The 25,996-nt window shown below is 42.0% G+C and overlaps 2 protein-coding genes and 1 non-coding gene across 4 annotated transcripts; all 3 read left to right on the top strand.

The window, feature by feature from the left end:
- The first annotated feature begins 1,639 nt into the window (after positions 1 to 1,639).
- RBM34 (RNA binding motif protein 34) lies at positions 1,640 to 8,261 on the top strand. The gene is made up of 10 exons (XM_018916953.2): positions 1,640 to 2,086; positions 2,277 to 2,419; positions 3,433 to 3,652; positions 4,226 to 4,285; positions 4,845 to 4,888; positions 5,291 to 5,374; positions 5,591 to 5,654; positions 5,761 to 5,803; positions 6,994 to 7,112; positions 7,882 to 8,261. Exons 1-10 carry the CDS (start codon positions 1,655 to 1,657, stop codon positions 8,191 to 8,193), a joined length of 1,521 nt encoding a protein of 506 aa, XP_018772498.2. The 5' UTR covers positions 1,640 to 1,654; the 3' UTR covers positions 8,194 to 8,261.
- Positions 8,262 to 9,056: 795 nt separating this feature from the next.
- TOMM20 (translocase of outer mitochondrial membrane 20) lies at positions 9,057 to 23,380 on the top strand. 2 transcript variants are annotated; one of them, XM_050971991.1, is made up of 5 exons: positions 9,057 to 9,278; positions 14,554 to 14,600; positions 15,313 to 15,394; positions 15,679 to 15,821; positions 23,233 to 23,380. In XM_050971991.1, the coding sequence occupies exons 1-5, from the start codon at positions 9,155 to 9,157 to the stop codon at positions 23,305 to 23,307; spliced, it is 471 nt and encodes a 156-aa protein (XP_050827948.1). In that variant the 5' UTR covers positions 9,057 to 9,154; the 3' UTR covers positions 23,308 to 23,380. The 2 variants fall into 2 exon arrangements, with proteins under 2 accessions (XP_050827948.1, XP_009091156.3); XM_009092908.3 differs by lacking the exon at positions 23,233 to 23,380 and adding an exon at positions 16,939 to 17,346 and having other exon boundaries at positions 9,062 to 9,278.
- LOC115485027 (small nucleolar RNA SNORA14) lies at positions 10,152 to 10,286 on the top strand. Its single transcript, XR_003945772.1, has one exon. It is a non-coding gene; the product is annotated as a small nucleolar RNA SNORA14 (small nucleolar RNA).
- Positions 23,381 to 25,996: the final 2,616 nt, after the last annotated feature.

The following is a 25,996-nucleotide window of genomic DNA, read 5'->3' as shown; positions in this document are numbered from 1 at the left end:
ACTGTGTTAAAAATTACAATAATCCAAGACTACAGGGCTAATTTTAATATTTTATAAGTGAGGCTACTAAGAGGATATTTTCATCTGTTTAGTGGAATCAGAGTCATGGTAGTTCAGTTCTGCTTTTCAGTTTCAGTAGGCATAAGGGGAATTGATGTAACTGGGAACTACATCTGGGCGAGCAAGATTCAAATTCAGCTCTTCACTCACTATTAGTTCTTGATCAGCTCTCAGTTTTAGTGCCAGCATATTTGCTTTAATGTGACAATTACTGACTCTATGATCTGGTGGGGCGATTTCTTTACCTTTTTAAAACAGGGATCATTAGTCAGCTCCCTGCTCCTAAGTCAAGCTTTTGCATAAATAGGATTTTTGATTTTCCATGATACAGAGATTATTTAATTTTCATAATATTTCTGATGCAGTTTAGTGGCTACTCAACATTTGTCTGATATGTTACACTGCACTTCTTCTGTGAAGCTTGTCTGTAAATGGTGCTCTCCAGATTCATGGAACCACTTGTCTCCCAGTAAGTAACAAAGGAAGATACCTTTGGCAAACTGTTAGCCAGGCAGTTTTATCCCATGTTCCAGTGGGTCAAATCTGAGCTGCTTTTCAGGGTATGTGGTGAACGCACCTTTACAGGTGGGTGCATTCCCTGCCTGGCACGTGCACTCTGCTTGCAGCTGAGACAGTTTGCCACTAGCAGTGCCTACTGTCTGTGCTCCTGAGCACCTGCTTGGACCACCATCCCAAAGGCAAACACCCCCTGCTGTGTTCTCCACACCTTGGCTGAGGGACAGACTCAGGTTTGTGTGTCCCACAATTGATTTTGATGGGAATAGCTGAGATGGGCATATGCTGAGGGAAAACACGCCTTACTTGAAGGCTCTGCAGTGCTCCCACCTCCCCTTATTGGCAGTTTCCACTGATACCTGTCCATACTTATGACTGGGTAGTTCCCATCACACTGTGGAATCTTCCTGTTGGCACAGGGGTTGAACTCTCTCTCAGGCAGAGTTCCTGGAGGCTGTATGCCTCTTGCCGAGTTTCAGTGGCCACGAGTCTCTGAAATGCGCTGAGTGATGGTTGAGCCTGTTCTGCCCCTCCTGTGTCACTACAGTGCTGCTCTCCTGTGTGAAGGCAGATTGGAAAAGCCACCTGCCCCTTTTCAAGGATTTGTGTTTTCTCTTGGGCTGACCCCATCCATGAGGGTCACTACCTTTCCTGGCATCCAGCAGGCAAGGCAGGGGTGATACCTGGTGCATGTGTCAACACCAAGACTTTTCTTCTATTCAGCAGCTGGGTTGCTTGTTTAGCCTTTGGTTGGATGCTAGTGCCAACAGAGCTGCTTACAGTGGCAGCCTAAAAAGTGCATCAAATATGTAACGAGACAGCCAAAGTGCTGTCAGGTTTGCTTCAGTTCCCCTTGGAACTGAGAGTGGTGGGAAAGCAGTGACAGCCTCTCCTCACTGAATCTATTAGCTTGGAAAAGACCTCTGAGATCATCAAGTCCAGTCTAAGACTAAACACCACCGCGTCAACTAGACATGGTATTAAGGACCACGTTCAGTCTTTCCTTAAACCTAGGCATGGTGACTCCACCACCTCCCTCCAGTATCTAATCATCCTTTCTGTGAAGAAATTCCTCCTCATGTTCAACCCCAACCTCCCCTGGCCCAGCTTCAGACTGTGTCCATCTGGTCCTGATGCTGGATTTTTCCAGGATGCCACTGCGCCCACGCGCGGCACGGTCCCGTGGCGGCCGGGAGCAGCTCCCAGCCCGCGGCTGCAGGGGGCGGTGGAGGCGGCAGCGGGGGCGCTCCGGGAGCGCCTCCCGGCCCCGCGCAGCGGAAGTGACGCGGCCGAGCCGTTCCCTCCGCGCTCGGTGCCCGCCATGCGCGTCCGCCGGGGCGGCGCGGGGCCGCGGCAGCGAGCGGCCGCCGAGGGGCAGCAGGAGCCGTACGTGGTGGGGCAGGTGTCGGGCAGCCTCGGGGCGGCCGCGGCTCCCGCCACGCCCCTCGCTGGCCTCTTCCGCGCCGCCACCCCGCCGGTGCTGGTGGCTGTGCCGGCGGTGAATGAGCGAGTGAGTGCCGGGGCTCTGTGAGCCCCGCAGGGCGGCTGTCGGCAGCAGCTCTGCCCGCCGCGGTGGGCTTCGGGCAGGGGCGCTCCAAATAAGTTGTGGTATGCGAAGTAACTTGAGGGCTTCCTAGAATTTTGTCCTTCAAATCTGTTTCTCTTACCTTTTTTTTTTCTTTCTTTTTTTTTTTTTTAAGGGAAAGAAGAAAAGGAAGCGTGCAGAAGAAGGGGAGAAAGTGTCAGAAGACCAGAGCTTATCCAACATAGAAGAACCTCCGGTAAAAGCAAAGAAGGCCAGAAAAAAGGAACGTTCAGAGGCAGAGAAAAAACTGTCACAGAGGTGAGTGACAGCATTTTATAGTAAAATTAAAGCGTCTACATTAATTGTAATATGAGTTTGATGAAACAACGAAGTTCTCATCTCAACTTGGTGTTTAAGATTATTTTTAAGATTATGCGAATTTTCTGTAGTTTTCCTCTGAAGAAGGAAGGTAGTGCAGCTTCTTGAAACGCTAGGTCTGTGAAGTGTAAATGCCCTGCTAGAGAGCCATCAGGTCCGACGGTAGAGATGAAGACACATGGATCTAGTTCTCTCTGGCTCGCAGAGATGCTCTCTAGCTGTCTTGGCTTTATCCAGCAGAGGTGGTTTCAGCAGGAGTGAGGTGCCAGGCACAGAGCTGCCTGTGTCCTGCTGGGCCTCTGCAGTGACACAGAACCTCTCAGTCACTCTGTCTGTTCTCTTAAATACTTGAAGTGAGGTGCTTCAGAGCAGGCTGGAAGCTGCTCACTCTACGATGTACTTTGGATAATAAAGGGAACTTGATTGTAGCACAGGGCTAACCCCTCGTCCTGTCCCTGGGCCCGTGGAACCTTTTTGCTGTGTTTGTGTCTGTAGCCTTCCAGAGGCTCCTTCAGATCTGCTCCTTGTTCATGCTCTTATGGCAGGTTTGGATAGAGAGAGGCTTGTTAGTGCATGGCAGTATTCCAGGGGTTTGTTTTGAGTCTCCTGCATACTGAGGAGGATTAAATCTGTTTTAAGTTCCAGCATAATGCAAAGATGATATTTTTCCCTTCAATTTTAGAGGCTATCAAATTATATAATTGTGAAGTATTTCTGTATTACTACTGGTAAATAGTGAATGCAGTGTTCTGGGGACAGCAAATAGTTTTTCATGTTACTGAATAGTTTAATACATTTTTTAATGCAAACAAACAAAATAATATTTGAAATTTTAGAGTAGAACATATTAACTTCAAATGTAAGTTAAAGTATCTTGGAGGCTTCAGTACTTTGACCCCAAACCCCTTGTTTTTTTCCCATCAATTGCAACCTGCCTGTTCATTTCTGGTCAGGGAGAATGCTTTGGAGCAGGCAGATGAAGAGGAGGATCAAAAATTGTTTCAAAGCAAAGTGAAGCAGAAGAAAAAGGCTTCTCAAGCCATCACAAAAAGTGTTGTTAATTCAGCTACGGGTGCTACTGCAAAACAGCGAAAGAGAAAAAGGGTGGATGATAAAACAGCAGAGAGAAGAACAGTGTTTGTTGGAAACTTGCCTGTCAGCTGCACTGTTCAGGTACGTGGGTGGGTTCTGTCTGCTAAAGGAATGAAAAGAGTTGCAGCAGTCCTCAGTTTGAGGGGATATTTCCAGCTGGGAAGTCACACACACTTGTGATTGGAACTGCTTTTGGGAATGTAGGAATGGTGCTTGTTCTCAGAAATCATTGGAGACAATCTCTGGTTTCCTGGAGTTCTTGCAGCAGTGGATGCAGCAACTCTTTCTTGAGTAGAATTGATCAGTTCCTTGTCAATGAAAAAATGACTGAATATCGACATTTACAAAGTTACTCTGCTTCTAATTTTATATGCAGACGGTGCTCCAGATTGTTACATAAAACATGTTAAATTTATACTTTCTTCCATAGTAAGAGACACAACTTCAGTTCTGGCAATCTGTAGAAGAAGCTGCCACAAAAACCACAGAAATAGTTACAAATTACTTGCATTTTTTAGCAGCCCATTAACGGACCTCCTATAAGTAAAAGGAAATGAAAACAGTGTAAGAATAGTATTACTTACAAATACTAAAAAATAATTCTCATTACCAGGTTGAAAAGTATACTGAGTGTTTGCAATATCATCTCTTTAGGAACTGACATCTCTTTTTAAGAAGTATGGACAAATCCAATCCACGCGCTTCCGGTCTCTGGTATGTTTTTCCCTTTAATGTTGTATAACAAAATTATTTGTTGATGTTGAAGGGCAGTAGTATTTTTAAGTCTTGTACCTTTATTAGTTCAGAAGTGGTTTGGGGTTTGTGGGTTTTGCTGTTAAAAGAAGCCTTGGAGATGTTACCCCAGGAGCACCACAGATGCATTTTTCCTGTAGCAGCAGCTGATCCAGGATCAGAGCTTTATGTTCTCTGAAAGGGGAATGCCTTTGTTATTGCTGGTTTGGCTGAGGCATTGCTCACCTGTTTTTAAATCATAGTAGCAAGGGCACATTATTGTAAATCAGGGTACTCAGTAAAATGGTTGACATTAACTCTCTTGGAACTCAAGAAACATCTCAGACAAAGTCAAGGCAAGCTCTCTAACTCTGAGGGGATTTTTGACCATCTCTAGGTCCAGCCACTTCTGTCATTTGTTCACTGTACTGGCTGTGTTGCTTTGGGTGGCTCCTGCTTGAATTCATCTTTGTCTTAGGGAAAACTCTTTGTGATAAGGTAACACTAGGCCCACCTAACTCAAACTCTTTTTATCTTTAAGATTCCTGCAGAAGATACTGTATCCAAAAAGGTAGCAGCAATCAAGTAGGTTCCCCTTGTAACTTTTGTGTATTTTTCAAAGCCTAAACAATGTTTAAGTGTAGGAAATTAAAAGTTGTCTGTATTTGGTCTTTTTTATGTAATTTGTGTTTCTTTGTCTTTTGTCACTACCTTTGTGTGTATTAAGTTTTCTCAACAAGTAATAAAGAATTACATGCCATGTATACTTGTATTTTGTTGCTGAGGAAGCTTGCTCAGGGTGCATATAAGAGCTAAACAACAGTGGGACTCCCTTGGCCTGTACAGGGGTAGCTTAACCTGCAAGGAAAATGAAGTTATTACAGTGCACAGAACAAGCAGAGGCATGAATGTGTTCAGCAAGAAGGGCCTGTGCACTGCACAGCATCAGCAGGATTTAAGCAGTAACGGGTCCTTTTCCCATTCCAGGCGTAAGGTGCACCCGAATGCAAAGTCTGTCAATGCTTACGTGGTCTTTAAGGAAGAACGTGATGCCCAGGAGGCTCTGAAGGAGTAAGTCTCAGTTTTGTTCCTCATACCTTGTTGAAGAGGTAGTTCACATCAATTTATAGCTAAATTTAAACAAATTCCCCTCTTTTGCTTGAATCAGAATAAAATGTTGTTCAAACTTAAAAGTAACTTTGCTTTTGGAATACTGCTATGCAGTGACATTGTCAGTTAAGTAATGCTTATTTCATTTTTAAAACCTTTTGTTTTTGACCACAAAAGGAATGGAACAGAAATTGCTAGTGGATTTCACATCAGAGTTGACACTGCATCTAAGACCAGTTCAGTAAGTAACGTGTATGGCTAGAAATTCCCTCTTCTGGTTTGGTTGTGGGGGTTTTATTGTTTTCTGTAACAAATAGTTACTATCCTGTCTGTCTTGTTTCCTTTAGCACGACAGTAAACGATCTGTATTCGTGGGAAATCTTCCATATGGTAAGTCTGAAATGGATTGTTATGCATCATTAATTTGCATTTATGGAATGGTTGACATTAGGCTTTTTATTTCTTGGATTTAGGTGGATAAACACCTTTCGCTGGAGGTAATTTTTATTTGTTAATTGGAACACCTAAAGAGGTTGTAAGTTTCTGTCCAACTCTGCACCTTGATTGTTTCCTTTATTGTAGGCAGCACTGCAAGTGCTCTTAGTTCTTGTTGTTGCTTCATGTTTTTTAAATAAATATGACTAAGTTGTGTAGGCCGTGGCTCTCTCAACTGTTCAAGGGTAACCAGTACCTGTTGGTGAACCAATTCCAAGTGATGGACAGTGATGGCTTCTCCTTCTGGTGCTTTCTGTGAACTGCAGGCTGAGTGACTCTGTCCAGGCAGGGCTAAAAGTGAGATTTGATGATCCTTGAGGGGCAGTTTCAACTCCGAATATTCTGTGATTCTGTGGTTTGCTATGCTCTGAAATTACTGTAGCAGCTGACCTTTCTCAGCATGTCAATGTCCCATTGCTGTAGTTAAACCTGTACTGTTGAGCTCAGGTTTACCCTCAGCAGAGAGATATTTATGTCTACATCAGGGGATTCCATGAAGCATACCTATACAAAAAAAGAAAATCTGCATTTTTGTGATGGCACATCACATTTGTCTGCCTAGGCATGAGATGGAGAAAGGCTCATACACCCAGCCATTATCAGAATAATTTGCATAGCAGCTGTGGTTGGAAACTGTAAATCCCTTCTCCCCCATTCAGCTAAAACTCATGGCTCAGTCAATGAACAGTTGAAGAACTGCCAGCTCAAGCTCATTATCATCAGCATTAATTCTTAGAAAGAAATTCTGGCATAAGGAGGAGCTACAAAAATGTATAGCAGAATTCCTAATTTCTACTGTGTTCCAAGCATAAATGAAATAATTTGAAAAATCTGTTTCAGTCTTTGCCTTAGTTCTTTGTGATTTATGTCGTACTCTTCAGAGCTGTTGGAGCAAATAGCCCTTCATAAAGTCTGCCTCGTCGGCTTGCTGGGATTTTTCTGAACCACTGATATTTGTCTACCTCTCCTTATTCCGTATTGTTTGTGTCCCTGAATGGGTAAATGGGAAATAACTGGATGTGGGCCAGGCTTCCAAGGCTGTGTGTCTCCCTGAAGAGGCATCTGTTCCATTGTGTTGCCCGCAGACATCCGCGATGACGCCGTGCGGGAGCACTTCCATGACTGCGGAGACGTCGTGGGAGTGCGAGTGGTGAGAGACAGGAGCACGGGCTTGGGGAAAGGCTTCGGCTATGTCCTCTTTGAGGTACGTGTGAGCCTCTGGGGGGTGTGTGAGCATCTCTGGGGTACGTGTGAGCCTCACTGGGGTATGTGCTCCAGGGCACGAGGAGCTCTTCAGAACCTGCATTAGTGTCTGCCCTTGGAGCATTTTTTTTTCATTTCAGTAATTTTTTGAGGTCTGTATGTATATGTAGGAAGTGAAATGGTAGCGTTGTGTAAGGTGGAAGCAGCTTGGAAGACCAGTGGAAGCAGATGCAAACCACAAATATTTTAGGTGTTGTACACACTGGGGTAAAGAAGTTACCTTACCTTAAAGACTTAACGGAGGGACAGATGAGTTAGTTTGGTGTAACTTCAATGTTTTCCCATTTCTTATGTGTCAAAATGTGAGTGGAATTCATTCCTGCAGCTGGTTTGTGTATGGTTCTCACCTTTTGATTCAGTGCAACTTCCTTTCTCATGCCAGTCTCCCAGCCTCATTTTCCCTTAGTTCATTTCCTGTAGCCCAATGCCTTTTTTCCCAATTTTTCCCTGTCTCTCTCTGCCTCAGACTTCGGTGTCTCATTGTAAGCTGTTCCATAGCCTGTTTTCAAGTGTCTGTGCCTCAGTATGTGGGCTGTGTGGGGGTGCTGGTGTTCCTGAGCAGAGATGTTGTGTCATTCCCCTAAATAGAGTGGTGTGAGTGCTCTGCATTGTAAAATCCTGCTTACCAGTTTTAAAGTCAGGTAACTCTTTCTTTGAAAGCACTCAGCTGGAAATAAAGCTGCATTTAAAGTGGTTGTCTGGTTTTGTAGAACACAGATGCTGTACATCTTGCTCTGAAACTCAACAACTCTGTTCTGATGGGAAGAAAGATACGAGTGCAGCGTGTGACGGACAAGAAGAAAGAACAGAAAAGTCCAGACCAGTTTCGTGCTCCCAAGGACAAAGCTCATAAGAAGAAGAAAAAAGAAAAGAGCTGCTCTAACGATTCTTTCGTTGGTGAAAAAGCAAACCCATTAAAGAAGAGCACAAAACTAAAAAGACTAAAAACTACTCCTAGGAGTAAAGCTGGAAAAAACAAACAGTCCTTTGAGAAAAAAAAACCCAGTAAAAATGCTGATTAGTGTTATAAGGATGGATGTATATGAGTGTTTTTTATATGTGAGAGTGTAATAAATTTTGTTTGCTAATACAGCTGTTGTCCTTTGTGGTGTTTGCTCTGGGGCATTTGGCTTCTCCTAGAATCATGCAGCAGGAGGTGCTGCATGATTTTATCCCTGTGTTCCAGGAGTCTGCCTCCTGCTGAGGTCTTGCTGCAGAGGCTAACTGAATTCTTTCTTTCGAAGTTCTGTAGGATTACCCACAATGGCTATAGAAAAACATGACTCGCATTCAGACTGGGTCTGTGATGAAATAGAAATCGTTATCCTGATTTGGGAGGCTTTTTGTTGTGCAGAGAAGGGCAGTGGAGCTGCTGAAGGGTCTGGGAGCACAAGTCCTATGAGGAGAGGCTGGGGGAGCTGGGGACTTTTAGCCCGGAGAGAAGGAAGCTCAGGGGTGACCTTATCACTGCAGCCACCTGAAAGGAGCCAGGTGGGGGCCGGTCTCCCAGGCAGCAAGGGACAGGGTGACAGGAGGTAGCCTCGTAGTCCTCGTTCCAGGGGAGGTTTAGGTTGGACATGAGGAGAAATTTCTTCACAGAAAGGGTGATTAGACATCGGGATGGGCTGCCCAGGGCAGGGCGGTGGTGGAGTCAGCATCTCTGGAGGTGTTTAAGTGCCATGGTCTAGCTGACCTGCTGGTGTTGGGTCAGAGGCTGGACGCGATGATCCCAGGCCTCTTTCCAGGGATCCCGTTTCCCGCCCCCCAGCCCCTCACGCCGCCGACGGTCCGCCACGCCCCTCGGTCCGCGCATGCGCTCCGGGCTCGGCGCAGGCACTGAGGGAGGCGCCCTCTGCCGCCGCGGGCTGATGACGTGAGCGGAAGCGAGGAGGGGTCCTTTCGCTGTGCCCGCTCGCCCCAAGGTGCCTGCGGAGCTCGGCGCGGGCCGCGCGGCGGGAGCGGCGCGGGGGCGGCGGCAGCGCCATGATGGTGGGCAGGACCAGCGCCATCGCCGCGGGGCTCTGCGGGGCGCTCTTCATCGGATACTGCATCTACTTCGACCGCAAGAGGCGGAGCGACCCCAATTTCAAGAACCGGCTGCGGGAGCGTGAGTGTCCTGGGGCGCCCCCTCCCCTTTCCTCCCGTTCCGTCCGTTCCCGCCGCCGCGCGCTTCCCTCCGCGATCCCCCCGTTTCCTCTCCCTCGCTCACCCGCCCGGCCGGGGCGCGGGAAGGCAGCACGTGCTGTCGCCGCAGCGCCTCCCCCGGGCCCGGCCGGGACCCCCGCCCCCTCTGCCCCAGGCCGCGGCGGCCCCTGCGGCTTTGCGGCCTCTCGCCGTCCCCTCACCGAAACCGGGGGCCGGGACACAGGGTCAAAGAACCGCCAAAACCGGGAGATGCCTTCGAGTCCCGAGCAGCCATCCGCCCAGCACTGCCACTGCAACCCCTGCGGCGCTCACCAGCATCGCCCGGCGCCACACACAGTCAGCTCCCTCTCGAGCACCCGCAGGGATCGTGGCTCCAGCACCTCCTTGGGCAACCAATGCCTGCCCACCCTCACGGTGGGAGAGGTTTTTTCTGTTGTCTCATCTAATCTCCCATGTCTCAGCTTAAGGCCATTTTCTCTGCTCCTCTCACTGCAGGCATGGCAGAAGAGACTGACCCCACCTCACTACAGCCTGCGCTCAGGTGGTTCTAGACAGGGCCATCCCATCGGAGAGTGCTTGCTGTGGGTGTTGGGGAGCCTGGGGTTTCCGTCCATGCTTGGTTCAAATTCACCTCCTCCCCCGCCTTTTGTCTTGTCCAGTCTTGCTCTCCTACAGGCCCAGCAGTGCTATTGTAGCCACCACATTTACGGGGTGACACTTTTGAAAATCTTTTTTGTGTTTGGAACACAAGCAGGTAAAACAGTGTGATCGCTTACAGTGAAGCTGTTGCTGTGGTGAGGCAGGGGTCGGTGGCAGCTCTCAGGTATTTCATCAGCTGCATTCTAAACCCTCCTGGCAGCCCTGCCATTGGCTTCCAGGATAAGAATGAATGCCAGAGAAAACTGTTGATTAATCCAAGATGTAGAGCTCTTGTCCCATGGCTCTTCATTATTTCATATCTTCAACATTTATTTAAACGTTTTAATAATCAGTGAGGGTTTTAAATGCAGTTGTGGGCATGAGTACTGAAGGAAGACAAATGAATCATGAGCAGTACGGTGATACTTTTTATACTGAGTTATTTCTGTCAGGATAATATGTATATTATTCCTTTGGTAACTAATCTGAAGATAAGAAGTAATCATTAAGGTAAATTTTCCTGGCAAGTAAACATGATGTGATCAGCAGTTTCTTGGATGGAAAAGTCAATAACCAGACTGGTTAAAAATAAGTATTTACCTAATGACATTAAAATGTAGTTTAACAACTTTGGTTCTGCCTTCATGGATTGAATTTGCCTGGCCACTGTTGTCACTTAGTGGTGCATTAATTCCGCTTTCCAAAATTTCCTCCACAGCAAATTATGCCTGTCAAATATTTCAGCTTCAAGCCCTTGCTCCTCTGTGTAGGATTTTGGGCACATACCTCTTGTGTGTGTATGTGTTTTCCAAGTCCTTTTTTTCCTGCAGAGCAAGTTATTAATTAGGAGATTTGAGTGCAGTTAACTGCTATGTGCTTGGTTTGCACAAGCAAACTCGATTTTCAGCAACATAATCAGCCATGGGGTTTTTTTATGATGCCAAATGTGCAGTAGGAGAAACACCGAATTATGTAAGGTTTTTACAGAAGGACCAAAAATTATTTTTGGATTCCAGGTTTCCATAATCTGAGCCTCTATCCAGTCATGTTCTGAATAAACCTTAGAACTGCTCTGATTAAGAATTGACATTAGCTTTGAAGTGGAAAACAAATGCATTTTGGTTTGGTAGGAGGTAGTTGTCATTTGGGGGACTTCACTGTAGGACTTACAGTCCTTGCATGTGATGCACTGGTCTGCATTTAGTTGTAAGGCTTTGGTTAATTGGTTTTGGTTGTTTTTGGTAGTGTAAAAGATTATTTAGTATGGATGCTTCAGCAGTGGTGCCAGGGATCTGGGTATTACAGCATTTTACTGTTGGGTAGACAGGAAGGCTTGGGCTGTAAAATACTTAGCTGGGAAAGGTTCAGTGCAGCAGCCAGCTGCAGTTCTTTATGTAAAGATGCTCCATGTGCTTTGCAATAATGGGGAAATGGGATGGAAAGCTTGGAGAAACCATCTTTACAGCACATCTTTTCCAGTAACCTTCTTAGTGTAAGATCCTTTTTCAGCCTCTGTGATGCAGTGTCACCAGAATTTGGGAAGGATAAGAAACCAAACATGTTAGTGGATCGCCTGTTGTATTTTGTCAAGCATGTGCTGACAAATGAAGAACCAGTTGGTTTTTTGCCATCTCTGTGTGCTGTGTTTGGGCCAAAGTTTACACTGCAAAGGCCTGTAATAGAAATGAGGTGGCCAGATTTAGGTTTCTGGAGAAGAGATTTCTTGGAAGTTTCTGGAAGGCTTATAGAACTACTGGACTTCAATTTTCCACATGTTTTAATCTTAGTTAGCATGTTTTGTGGGTGGAATTTTTTGTTGGTTTTATTTTTTTTTAGACCTTGTTGCTAGTTTGGGGGGTATGTCCCTATTTGGTCTTGGGACCAAAAGATAGCAAAGGTATAATCATCTGTAGGTGCTGAGCTTCCCAGGCAGTATTGTATTAATAAAATAGTCCAGGTATGTTTACTGTTTGCCTTCTTGAATGAATAAAACAGAAGTGCTCTGCTTTAAAATATAGACACACAGGTCTTTGTTCAGAAGCAGCCAGAATTTCTGACCATGCTGAATTTTGCCCAAGAGCACCTTCTGCCTGGACAGCAGGGTGAGAGGAGGGCAGTAGGTAGACTTCACTGATGGGAGCTGAAAATGCAGATGGCTTTTTGGGTTTTCTGCTCCTTTGTAGGACTGGTTGGGAAGCTGCTGGGTCTACTCAGGGGCCTTTGCAACCCATGCCAGCAGGACAGGTCATCCATTGGTTCTCTTTTGGAACTTGTACCCTTGTACAAGAGCTGTGCCTGGAGGACCTGCACTGTGAGAGCTGCAGTTTAGCTTTGTGCTTTGGATGCATGCACTGCATTTCTCTGGTAATAAAGATTCATTGACTCCAAAAGACTGCCTTTCCCTTTTCAAAATGTGATTATCTCCTTAGAACAGAGGAAGGTGTTTCATTTTTGTGGAGGTCCCTGAGGGAAAACAATTTCAGGGTGGTTTTTTAGGTGTGGGGTGGGGTTTTTTTGTTTATTTGTTTTTTGAGGTTTTTTTACCCCTCAAAGCCATTGCTTTTTGCGTGTCATACTACAAATGTAACTTTTGGTTGTTATTTCAAAGATACTTTGAAACTAGTATTTCTTCTCAACCAGTATAGGAATAATTCATAAATACCTTTAGAGTTACTTGGGTTTTTTAATTGTTTTAGCTAGTGAACTTTTAAAGGGCCTGGAAAAAAGTATTACGAAGAGGAAAACAAAGTTCCATAGTAGTCAGGCTTGAAGGATTTGATAGATAATTTTTCAGTTTTAAAATCTTGGTGATTCTTTGTATTCCTTCACTATTTTCAGGTTAAAGTATATATTTTCAAATGTGTGTGATCAGTGGTTAAAAGCTTTCATTAGTTCCAGTGACGAGCATGTCTTTTGTTTTGGTCTTTATTTCAGAATGCTTAATCTGGGGAATGATACCTTTTATCATATTTTAAGAAGAAGGTATCATAGTTGTGCCAAGAATACAGAATTTTCTCTCCAAAATGATGTACAAATGTTAAGCTGTTACTCTCTGTATTTCTTTTTGATGTTTTTGCTGAATGCAGTACAGCTGCAGTGTGGCTTGTTTTTATAGTAAATAATTTCAAATATTATTTTTTTTTATTTAATCTTTACAATTTTATCTATTATCAAAACTTGTTGCAAAGTAGTGCAAATTAAAGTTTTGTTCAAATTAATGCTTCTGAAAAGTTGGAGTGAGCTAATTGAAGAATTAACTTTCAAGAGAAATTCTTTACTATTGAAACCCTCCAAAATTATAAAATTGTAGTAGACTACAAGTTCTATCCAACACATTTTTCCATCTATAGTATAAATTAACATACACAGGTCAGTTAGTTGTAGAAATCTAGGTGCTAAGTGTTATTAAGATGGTATATTAAGATTAAAGGGTGTTCCATCTGGTTAGAATGTGAACTCCCTTGCTATAAAGAACACAACTTGTCAGTAAATGCCACGTGTTAGGTTATCACTACCATAGGGAATAGTATTCCTGACTGTCTTCACCATGTGGACAAGTGAAAATTTTTAATTACCATGTAAAACTGCTAATCATATTTGGAGTATTTCCAGCATGTAAAATTGTATCAAAAGAAAAATCAGGGCTGTGTGACAGTTGTTCTTTGTCAGTATAGGAGTTTCTGAGCAGACACTGAGGACAAAGAGTGGAAGGACATCTTAACCATAGGCTGTATTCAGAGGTTTTAGTGGTGTAACTATTTCAGTTGATGAACTGAAGATTTACATAAATAATTATTCCAAGGAAATTGGCAGAATAATTAGTATAATTATTCTTTCTTGTATGAAGAACTGCTACTGTAAATATATCTTTATACCTGCCTAGCTGCATTAAAAGCAACTTTAATTTTAGTTACATTAGTTTTGCTGAAGTGGTACAGCTTCATGTAGCAGACCAAATTTTTGCCTCTAGGTAGGCAGTTAAATCTGTAAATGTTTGTTCCATCTGTAAATGTTTGCTTTCCTCAAAGGTTTCAGAAATGTATGCTTTAGTACTGCTCTTGCTGAGGGATGGTGAGATGCTGCCACTTATTAACTAGTTCTCAAGTCTTCGCTATAAAGTAGCTGAGAAAGTGTGCTGTGTGTATCTGCTGTGGCCTGCTAAAGTTCCCCTTCTTTGGTGGCGCACCGTACAGTTCAAAACTAGATAGCTTGACTTACAGACAATTCTTCCATGGCTTATTGTTAGAAGTCGTGTGGGTAATTCCTCTGTTACTCTAATTCTCTTAGCCTCTGTGTGCCTGCCGTTCAGGAGGTGTGCTGTGCTGCTGCTGTGCTGCCCTGCACAGCTGGTGTTTGCTGTAGCCCTCAGGAGAAGAATTGCCATTTTGGGCTGGTGCTACTGCCAGCCCTCATTAGACCTCTAAATTATGCTCTGTTGTACTGAGTGGGTTGCAGTCTTCTGCTCAATCTTCAATATTTGGAATCCATTACCAGTTTCTTCTTTGGAAAAGGACTTTGATTTGTTCATGGTTTCAGACTATAAGCTGATGGGCTTTTTAATTGCAAATTGAAAATAAAAGATGTTTTTATTCTTACAGGAAGGAAGAAACAGAAGCTTGCCAAAGAGAGAGCAGGACTTTCCAAGGTAATACTGTGTTCAATAATGCAGTGCTGTTTTGAAAGATGTTTCACTTGTATTATTTGTAAGATTTATTTAAGGATTTGTTTTACAAACAAATTTGCAGGATTACAATCAGTCCTGCAAATATGCAGTCTTTAGTTTTTTAATGCTCAGAAATAATTGTATGGTTGTTTCTTTTTTGTGTCAGATAGAGGAGTTATATAAGAAAGTACAACATTCACTGTGTGATTTGATGGTGTTTTCCCTCTTTGTAATATGAGCAAGGACTTTTCAGACTTAAAATTATCAATGGATACACTTATAACTGAACTTGATAGGCTGTTTTGCAATACGTATTTTATTTTTGTTTCATTATTACCAATGGATCCAGAAGGAAAAGATAAGATTTCTTGCAAGCAATTGCAAGAAATACAGTTGTTATAAACATAATACACCTTAGAATTTATATTTGCTCCTAAATGATATACTTAATAAACTGAGTAGAGGTATTTCAGGCTGTCTCTCTACAGATAAGTGATATAGTGTTATAAGACTGAGTCTGATTTTTCAAAAACATTCTGAGTATGTTTAACTTAGTGGTGACACTTGGTTTTCTGCCAGTGTCAATGTAACAATGGGGTTGTGTGCTTGTTTAATTTCAATTGAGAATATTTTCTGCTAGCTTTTTATTAGCTAGTGTTTAAAGGCTGATTTAACTTCTACGGTGTGTTTATAGTTGCCTGATCTGAAAGATGCTGAAGCAGTTCAGAAGTTTTTCCTTGAGGAGATTCAGCTTGGAGAGGAATTATTAGCTCAAGGTAATAATATTTTTTTTCCAAAGGGTAAGTTGTAAAATAATTTTTCTCTACCTTTGTTAGAAGATGATTTTTATACATCAAGAAATTCTGGGGAGTCAAATTCATCTAAGAAAATCTGCTTATTTGTTTCTAACTTTATGTGTTCAGAAAGTCCGTCAAGGAGGGAGAAGAGCCTCATATGGATTGATTCACCATAATATAATCCACTCTTAGTGGATGTTTTATGTAAATGTGTTACAGTGTGGAAGATGGTTGATTTCAAAACATTTTAATTTCTCATACAGGTGAATATGAAAAAGGTGTTGATCACTTGACCAATGCCATTGCTGTGTGTGGGCAGCCGCAGCAGCTACTACAAGTTCTACAGCAGACTCTTCCACCACCAGTGTTTCAAATGCTTCTAACTAAGCTCCCTACAATAAGTCAGGTATGTGAAGCATTCCCTGTTGGTCTGGTTTGGAAAAAAATTTAAATACTTACTTTATCCACTGCACCAGTCTTAAGTATCAGGTTTTGTAATCTGTTGGTTTTTTAATATGTTCGGTTAGATTAAAAGAAGCTTTTTTCTTTTTTTTCCCTGCCTGAGATGTTAAAAAGTGAATATGAAAATCATCATGTAGCATTTATAGCAACTAGGATAAAACAGAAATACAAAACTTCTCTTGTGTATAGGGTATGCTAAGCTCTTGAAGTAGAGCCATCTGACCACAGCTCTGGTACTATAAGTGGATCCTGTGTTTCCCAAATACAAGTTGGGGGATTGTAAAAACAGTAACTTTATTGCCCTGGGTCTTGAGAGGGTTTTTTAAAATTTACATTTCTACAAGTGTGTGTAAATGCTATGGAAGTTCATCAAAATGAATCTGTTGCTTCTGGGGACAGCTTTAGACACAGGATGTTAACTAGCACCAGAACCTGTGACAATTTTTGGAAGCTTGGGAGTTTCTCTGATGATAAAAGCATTAGTAGCTTTGTGTATAAAATACCCTCCTGTTTCAGTCTGAGTACAGACTGGGTAATGTTAATGTGCTCGCAGGTGAGTCTGTTGTGAAATAAGTTATATGTTTTATGTTCTTGGAAGTACAAGGGGACTCCTTAACAGTGTTACCTGACATAAAGCAGAGACTCAGTTCTGGGTATCAGTTGGCCCTTCTTAAAGCTCAGGCATGGTTACATTTCAGGTAAAGGTCCATATTCTCAGTGGTGACACTGGAAAGTGTTAGATATGCAAGATGTAAGAGTTGGGAAAATGATTGAACAAAAATGTTTCCTAAGAGAACAGTGCCAGAAACCACACAGAGGTCGTCACTTGAGGTTGAGAGAATATTGTTTATCTGACTTTGGCTTTATTAGGTATTGCACTGTTTGTCATTTCTGTGGAACTGACTTCAAAACTTTATTCAAATAGATTGCCATTTTTAACTTAAATCAGTTTGTTCAGTAATTACACTGCTTAATGTTCAGTGTAAAATTACATTGCTTGATAATCAGTTGCCTACTCTCAGTTTTATGTAATTGTGAATGAGTTTTTCTCCTTCTTACAGAGAATTGTAAATGCACAGTGCTTGGCTGAAGATGATGTTGAATGAGGTCACACCACAACGGGGGGAAAAAGTTTTCTTACCCCAGAAGATGAGCATCAGTAGGGGGATAAAGGGGCAAACATAGTAGTTAATGGACTGTGTACCACATCGGGTTCTACCAGAGTTAAAATTAACTTTGTGTAGGTGGGTTTCACAGGATTTTATTTATTATCCCAGTGAAAAGTGTATTTTGATAAGAATTCATTTTATAAATACACTGTGTTGAGTTATCAAAGTATCACTAACTTCATTATTATTGAAATACGCAGTTGTAATGTTGTACATATACAGACATAAAACTACGACCTATTAAAAACCCAATGCTCATTTTTGAAAAAACGAAGTTATGGCAATAAAGATTTATCTGCACTTGTGTGTCCCTATAGTACTACTTTAAAATTCAAAATATTTGGGTGTCAGAGCAAATGATCTAAAAAGGACAACATTAAAATTTATTTTTAATGTTATGGCTGGTCTTCCGATACTTTTAATTCAGTTTAAAACTTTTTGTAGTTTCCTGAGAAAATTAATATATGGTCATTTAAACAGTAACAGATCACCTTAGAAGGAGATGCAGATCACAATGGTAAGAGATGACAGGCTGCAGAAAGAATGACGAATCCATTTCTGTCAGGAACAAAAACATGTAAAATGATCATTTCAAAATTACTGGCAAACTTGAAAGCTCTATTAATACAGGTGTCTGAAACAAAGCTGTTTGGAATAAAACCTGGGCACATTTTAAGAGCACTAAAGTTGGGGCTTTTTGGAAAGCTTGAAATGTTGTAAGATCGACAGTTGACATTTCAGTCTGTAGTCTTCAAGACCACAGCAAATGGTTGTTAGCAGTCTTTTAAAGGCATTTGCCTTAAGAAAAAAATTACACTGATAAGGTAAGACAATTATATCCCATGGGTAAATAGCAAAAGCTAATGGAATTAGATGTTGTACAATTTCAATACGGTGTGGTGAATTTTCCTTTGCCAATGAAAAGAAGACAAATAATATACAGCAGGCTCAAGTGAGTAGGAGAAGTGTACTTATGAAGGCAAGTTCTTAATGGGTAGGGTCTTCTACATGTCAAAACAGACTGGCTTCTGCTATTCTCTGAGTTTGTGCTATCAGCACTCAGGTGGCAGAAGAAACAATTAAAAACATAGCTTTGTCTTTTTGGCACAGTGACTCATTTTTAACTTGAGGAGAATGCTTTGAGGTGTCTTTCAGACCAGCTGACATTATTAATGATACTGCTAGAGTAAGGTATTAGGTGGTATAATCTTGTAGAAGTAGGATACACTGAGAGCACTCTAGCCACCTCTGTCTCATTTCAGCCTGGTGCAAATTTCTTCAAAGGCAGATTCTCCTCAGTGGTTCAGGAATTGCCTCACATGGGATTTTTGAGAGGTTAAGTGTATAGTTGATGGTGACTTAGCAGTCAGTTCCTGGGTTTGGGAATAGAAATGGCCCTTACTGAGTCATTCTGCTGAAATGGTTTGCTATGGAATAGGTATTTTCCCCTTAAGCCCTTGAAAACATTATTTCCAAAGATTTGAGGTGCTGTTGAAGTTTTCTGTAATGTGATAAATACTGAAGTTAGTGGCTGGTATCAACAAACATGTTTTAAACAACTGGATGTACTTTAATCTTTGTGCTTTTGTTCAGGTAGCATAAGGTAAAAGTAAAACGTAGCAGCCATATTTTTCAGGGGACAGTGGCCAGTGTGCTGTTTTCCTTTTAATTTATTTTACAGGGAAAAAATTATTTTGCACTTAATAAAAACACTGTGAAATTATAGACGGTTCTGATTTTAATGAGGCTTTTTGAAGGAGTTTTTCTTTTCCCTTCTAAACCTTAAAAGTAAAAAGTAGGAATTCGTAGGTTATGCTGACAGAACTGTTAGCATATTTACCTTCTGTTTTGCTGATAACTTCAGCCTATCTTTTTAGTTCAGCTTTTAACATTGCTTTAAGGTGAATAAATCTTCCATCCTGACTTGAAAAACAAACCCAAACAGCACAAGACAAAAGTAGCACTCTTCAGTCAAACCTGAGCATTTTTCTACACTCTTTGGTATAATGATGACAATTTGAATTCACATTTTAGCTTACAGCAAAGCTCTCCTGAACTGTGTTTCAGCAAACCTGTGTGTCAATTCTGATTTTGATGGAAGGTTTGGTGACAGTCTGATTATATCTATAAATGGTATTTGCTGTAATAAGCATCACAGACACACATATTGCTCTAACATTTTTTTATTTTTTTATTTTCTCGAGCCTGCAAAGTTAGATGCAAACAAAATTTAAGACAGCATAGGTTTAAATGTAGCCTTAAATGCAAATTTATTCTCATATCTGATAACCCAGAAGTACCTAGTTAGTAAGAGTTAGGGCACACTCTGATACCTCTTTTGAGTGTCTTGGACTAATAGAGTGGAATTTAACAAGACTTGAATTTTTTCTTCTCCCCAAATGTCCCAGTGAAGCTAAAACTGTACAATTGTGAAGACTTGGAAGATATTGCCTAGAATGAAAATTTGCTGTTGCTCCAAGAGCAGCAGACTGACAGAGGTGTAGCTAAGCACACATAGTCCACAGATGTTTCATACTCAAGCAAAGACACTGCTTTCAGACACAAGCAAAGTGCAGGTCATCAGAAACGTGGTTTCTCCATCAGCAGTAGTAATGCCCTTGCATTAGCTGTGCATAGTGCTGTACATTTATTTCACTTGTGCAAATGAAAAATGTGTGGAAGTAATTGCTGCTATGGAGCTCACAGCTGCTGGAGAATAAATCAGTAATCTTACTTTACTGCAGGTCAAACTACTAGTCCTTCTCCCAGAAATAACCATCTTCCTTTCTGTGCTTCTCCAAGAAAAAGGCACTTGTTTTCAGCACAAAAAGGATTTCTTACAAAGAAATTGAGAGTTCTGTTAGATTTATGTTGGGAAGTCTTCTCTCCTCAAAGTTACAAGTTTCTTAGGCAGATTTTACAGAAAAAAACCCACCCAGTTAGTTTCATTATCATGAAAGACTACCTTTGATGTCTCACATTTAAGTTTTCTAGATAATGGAATCAAATCCAAAACCAGACTGGTCAGGCACACACTGAATCATCTGGCACTAATTTCCTTCCCCTGGGGGCTGACACAATATTATTGTTGCCCTTAACATGAAAAATGGAGAAGTCCCAGCCCTGCTGTGTAGGAGGCCAGCCAGCCATCATCAAAGTAAAGCTCCAGCAATTTCTGCACTCAGAAGAATCTTTCTAAAGTTTCATTTGTACATCTGTTGATGGTGTGTTTAAAGTCCTTTTGTCTGAACAGTGGCCCTACATGACTGTTGTGTTACAGTTAACATGAGTTAAACATCAAGAGAATCTTTGAAGTGGTCACTAAGTGCTTTTAGTGATTGTTTCAAAGGCATGTTGTGCTGCACATCCATGCTTCTGTGTTTTTGAATGTATGGACATAAAAAGGGCTGATGTGAAAAGAACAAAAAAAATTCTTCAAGGTTTCTGTTGTACCCAAGTTTTGGTTTGGTTTTTAGTTAGCGTGTATACACTGACCAGCATAGCTGACAGTATTCTCTGTGTACTGACCAAAAGCCTGTTGCAAAGAGCTGAAACTTGTGCTTAATTCATGAGAACTGGGCCAGCTTTCATCAGAGGTGCTCCAGAAACTGAAGTAGTCTGGGTAACAGTACTTGTTTTCTGCATTTGTACCAAACTCGAACTTCCCAAAGAAAATGTGGATGTCTAATGCTGTTCTCACAGAGCAGAGTTTGCTACGTCCAGTGTATGAATGTGTAGGTGAAGCTGCAGAAAACAGCTGGCCCTTCTGTGTTATTTTTTGTACCAAATTGTCCAACATGCTGGCACTAGATAATGGGCAGCTTTTTCGAAGTACAATGGTTTCCATGTGTTCTCGAAAAGAAAATCCAGGTCCTCTCTTCTTTCCCTGCAGTAGGGGCTAGTTTTAAAGAATATTTACTAGACATGTTTTGATGAGCTCACTACCCTGCTTTCCAATTATTCCTGTAACTTAATAGTCCTTAACTCTTAAAGGCCTCTGAGCTATAAGCTTTTGACTCCAGGCATACAGTTCCTGTTCCTGCTTCAGACAGGTCAGGTCTGTCTTTAGCAGGTTGACTGATGGATGTCCTGCAGTGCTCACTCACAAATTCATCATTTCCCTTGTACCTTGAGATGTTCTTGACTCGTCTTTGGGATAAGAGGGTGTCTGGTGGTGCTCACCCATGGTGGGAGAGTTGCTTAACAGAGTGTTGCAGGTGGCACAGTGTTGATGCAGCCTACAGATCTCTTGGGATGGTCCATGCTGCAACGCAGTTGTGAGTGGCTTTTGTGTATGAAATTTCTAGTGTGCATGGAGGTGGAAAACAGATGGTTCTGCCTCTTTGCACGTTGGACCCTCACAGCTAAAAACTGATTTGGTCACAGTCATTTACTAGCGCAGGTCTTAATCTAAACAGCAGAGGGCAGTTTTGCACACACATTTTGTGCAAGCTCACCCTGCAAAATCCTAATTTTTAGAATCTCTCTGTCTGGTGAGGTGATGCAATGCAGCATTTTGTCTAGACAGATTTGGTACGGTGTATAACACAGGCTCAGTGGGGCAGCAGTGGAATGTGCTTCTACTGATAATAACCAATTTTGTCTTTTTAAAATCCTGTGTGTTTAAATTGTTGTGATGTCATGATTAGGAGGATTTCCCTCTTTCTCTCCATCCCTCAGTACAAACCAGGTAAATAGATAAGCCAGCTGCAACTCTGCAACAAAATGCACCACATGTGATTGCCAGGCTTGCAAGAGAAGTTTTCCCCTGCCCAGTTGTGATTATTCTGGGTGAGCTTTGCTAGCTGGAGTGAAAGGAATGCACCTTTCAAGGTTAACTGCAGGAGGGGTGGAGTGAAATCTGCATCTTGACATTTTACCTGGAGTTGGACTCTGCCTGTGATGGGCCATGTGAGGAGAGCCAACCAAAAAAATAAAGAAGCAAGATATTATACACTGGTGACAGGATGCATTTTCAATGCTGGTTGAATTTCAGCTGATGTTGACAAAATCTACTCACCCCGTTGTGATCCTGCAGCTGACATGAAGTGAGCTGATCTCATACTTTGTCTCTCTCATGCCTTGGAGGCAGCTGTTCGCATTTTAGTGGCACCCTGGCTCAAAACCGAATCTTTACTCCTACATCTCACAAGTGTTTTTCCTCTGCTTCCTGGTCTTTCTTTGTGGGGGGGTAAAGTGTATCCATGCTATACAAGTAAATGGAAATTTTCCACCCTTGTAGGCATCAATCAGCATTTTTCCAACATTCAGCTTGTTAGTAAGAAATTCTTCAGTCTGCTCAACACATGACAGCATCTAGAGAAAGCTGTTTAATAAAAGATACTGTGTGAAAACCATGCTGCTTCTCTTTCCTTAGGTCACTTTGGCCATGTTAAACCCTGTAATATAGCCTGGTAGAGACAGAAATTTGCTGTAAAAAAACAGTATTTGCCTGTTTTGGCATGTATGTAAAAGAGCATTTCCCTGGAGCTCTGAAACATTAGCTGGCTAGCATCTCTTGTTGTATTTAATATTATTTAATGAGAAAGAATGTACATTCAGCTTTGATGATTTAAATGACAATGATTATTGCATGAAATTGTGAATTATAATGCAAGACTAATTAAATGGAGAAATGAAGAAAAGGGATTCTTGAGCAAGCATGTTCTTTGAGAAACTCTCCCTTGTTGTTTTTAATTGATATTACACACCTAATCAATTCATAGCAGTATTTCATTACTGGTGGGAACAGTCTGGTTTTGATGAAGATTTACTTTCACCACCCTGTTATACTTTCATTGACCTGTTATAATACAGCCTGGTCCTGTAAGTTACCATGAGGAAGACTGCCAGCTCCTAGCACTGAGGAGGTGGAAGTTTTTGCCTACATAAAGAAGGGAAGCCCCATCTGACCCCAGGTTACAGCCTCCATATTTATTGAGTTCTAGTCAGAGTGTTTGCTATAATGACACCTGAATTTGCATAACCATGAGGGGTTGCTATTTGGTTTATGTTTCATTTATCTCTCCATTTAAAGGTTTGAGCTTTAACATCAGGTTCCTTGGCTTGTTAGAAGTCATCTGACACAACTAAGGGCCCTTTTTTACTTTGTAGGGATATTATTTACTGGGCATTGGCACTGGCAGAATTCTTAGCATGAAATTATTATTACTTCTGTATCAGCAGAGATGTGTGTGGCACTCTGAAGAATCTGTCAAGATGAAGTCTCTGCTTCTGCAAACTCACAGCCTGCAGCCCTGATCCTATAATTTATTCTGCATGGTCCTTACCTCATGGAAACCTAAGCAGTCAAGAGCAGGACATTGGGACAGTTACACGGGAAGGGAGAAGGTAAGGTTTAGGATAGTATGATTGTTTTGGTAGTAATTGGGTGGGTGTTTTATCTGAATTTTGTTTGAAGCTCTGAAGCTTGCTTCTTTTCTACATCACATTAATTTTAGACTAGTTGGCTAATCAGTGCTAGTTACTAGTGTAATCAGGAAAAATCAGACTTCAACCAACCATATATCTGCTTATAAATAATTAAACCTACCAAAAGAAAGAAGTATTAAAGGCTCTATAACTGAATAGATTTGAGGCACAACTTCCCCCCCAAATGAAAGCAATAAGATGAGCTGTCAAGCACTGGGTTAATTGCTCTGCTGGCAGTCCTACAGTTTGTAAATACCTTCTGCATTGAAAATGTAAGAAGCAATCTTTCAGAAATCTAGATTGCTGTTGGATAGCAACTTTAAAAGGAACTCTGTTCTGCCAAAACTTTGTAATCAGCCCAAACTGTAATGCATGAAATTCAGTGATACCACGATGCAAACAAGAAAGCTGGGTTATAGGTATTAAAGCAGGCATAAATAAGGGAAACAGCCTAGAAGGCAATGCAGTGAGTCAGTGTCCATCTTAAATGTTGGACTGCAAACTGTGAATGCTTGACAACCTGACAAAACAGATGCAAATTGGAGAGGTACTTTACAGAGAGAAAGTTGTAGCCCAGTTTTGGACAGCTGCCCCATCCTTAAAAACAATGCAACCTTCTAAAGCATGCTTTTGACCCTCAAAATCTTGGTGGTTAAGAGCAGTTCTGTTGGCTCTATCCTCCTTTTTCTAATTTGGAGCTGGTTTCCAGAAAGCAGAGGAGGACATGACTGGCAGGTTATGTGGTAACCATATGTTCAGGAAGTTAGAGGATGAGACTGGTGTGCCCTGCCATGCTCAAGAACCAATGGACTGTCTGGTTCTTAGTGGGAGCTTGAGCACTAAGCTTGAGCACCACTTGGGCACCTTGGCTTCTCTGGGCAACTATGAAAGTAAGTGCTCATAAGTTATGTTGGTTTTCTAAAGGGAACACATCCCCTGAGATGGAATGTATTGATACTGGGGCAGTGCTCTCCCCATGCTTTTGGTTATAAAATGTAAAGCCAGGAAAAAAAATCGACTCCTTTGTAGAATCCCTCTCTTATTTTGGTTTTTTCCAGAATGGTGTTAGGACCTTGTCAGCTGGGAGCAGTGTTTTCTCTGCTGCATTGCCCTTGAAGATCTTCAGCAGGCCTGACAATATTTGTCATTGGACTTTAGATCTTTTCAAAGATAGGTATCTCCTACCTTGGGCAGCACATTTTCAAGAAAAACAGTGATCTCACCCTGATTTTAAAGAAAAAAAGAAACAGATTGCAGTCTGACAGAACCAGCAATGGCTCGGGAATCTTTATGGCCTTCCCTTTTTCAAAATCTAAGTGTTCAAATTCTGCCTGCCCAGCTCCTGATAATGTTGCAGGTGATGTGGGTCTCAGGGGGTGACACCGCAAACTTTGTTATTAATTGATGCAGGAGTGGTTTTGTAAATTCAAAGTATTTCTAGGTCCTCATAGTATATGTAGTCACCAAAGAATTTGTAGAGACTATCACTGGGTTTTTGAAGACAGTAGTAGTTCTCCGGAGCAGCACTGATTGTCTTCATTTGGGGGAACTTCAGTGCATTTTCCATTTTTCTTGGAAGACCACATTATTTTTTGCTAATATCAAAGAATATCACCCTTTGTGACATGCCTGCAGATGCAGGGTAGCTGTGCTCTTGTGAAGCTTCACCAGAATAAGGGACTAAAGACACAGAGTTAATGATTAGCTAGACACATCATCCTTTGCCCCAGAGCCAATACAGTCTGCTGCTAATCACCTTTCAACGCCTATAAGGTGTGAGACTGCTCATTTATTTCAGTGGGAAGGGCATGGGCCATGAAGCAGAGCTTTGTGCACAGTCTTGGATGCCTGATGCAAGGCTTCTTTCATTGCTTCCCAAAATGATGGTGTCTTCTGGCAGAGTTTAGGCACTGGGAGTGTTTTTGTTTTCTGGGTAAATGTAAGTCTGCTGTAGCCAGTATCTTTCAATTTAACAGCTTTCAGTGAGTGTCAGAATTCTCATGCACCAAAGCTCTTTTTACTTTTTAACTTGCTGTGTGAAGATCATACAAAAAAATTTGTATACTGCCCTTTGCTGGGCATCTTCTGAAGACCGAGTGCCTGTCTTTTGCTGTCTAAAGGGCTTTGCACTTGGGCTTTTCTTTTTTAAAGTGTTGAAAGGTTAATGTTTGTGTTCTTTTCAGAATACAAATGCAGAGGTACATTGCAGATGTACATAGTGGAGTCAAATTGTCAGGGTAGGCACTGCAGATGGTATCAGGGCACACAGCTGTTTGGTCCAACAGGACTGGGAGCAGGGCATCAGGTCTAGATTCAGACTTGTCTCCATGGGACAAGGTAGTGCTCACTGTTTCTGCATCATTTTGCCACAGACATCCATATGATAATGGCAGAAGATGACGAAGCTGTGGTAGCTTTCTGTGCAGCAGCAGTAGCAGCAGCAATGGAAGATGAGAATCTGTTTGGGCCTCAGTGTAAAAACCAGCTTTCCCTAGCAAAGCCAAGTTCATCTTAAACT

Source organism: Serinus canaria, chromosome 3 (assembly GCF_022539315.1).
Source record: "Serinus canaria isolate serCan28SL12 chromosome 3, serCan2020, whole genome shotgun sequence".
NCBI lineage: Eukaryota > Metazoa > Chordata > Aves > Passeriformes > Fringillidae > Serinus > Serinus canaria.
This window is presented reverse-complemented; position numbering and strand designations above follow the sequence as displayed.

Bases quoted from the DNA above. Each gene is read 5' to 3' on its own strand.
- RBM34 (XM_018916953.2), top strand. From the start codon at position 1,655: ATGTTCAACCCCAACCTCCCCTGGCCCAGCTTCAGACTGTGTCCATCT. The intron at 2,420-3,432 runs GTGAGTGACAGC...ATTTCTGGTCAG, and splicing joins GAGAAAAAACTGTCACAGAG to GGAGAATGCTTTGGAGCAGG. The intron at 5,804-6,993 runs GTAAGTCTGAAA...TGTTGCCCGCAG, and splicing joins CGTGGGAAATCTTCCATATG to ACATCCGCGATGACGCCGTG.
- TOMM20 (XM_050971991.1), top strand. From the start codon at position 9,155: ATGATGGTGGGCAGGACCAGCGCCATCGCCGCGGGGCTCTGCGGGGCG. The intron at 14,601-15,312 runs GTAATACTGTGT...GTGTGTTTATAG, and splicing joins AGAGAGCAGGACTTTCCAAG to TTGCCTGATCTGAAAGATGC. The intron at 15,395-15,678 runs GTAATAATATTT...TTTCTCATACAG, and splicing joins AGAGGAATTATTAGCTCAAG to GTGAATATGAAAAAGGTGTT.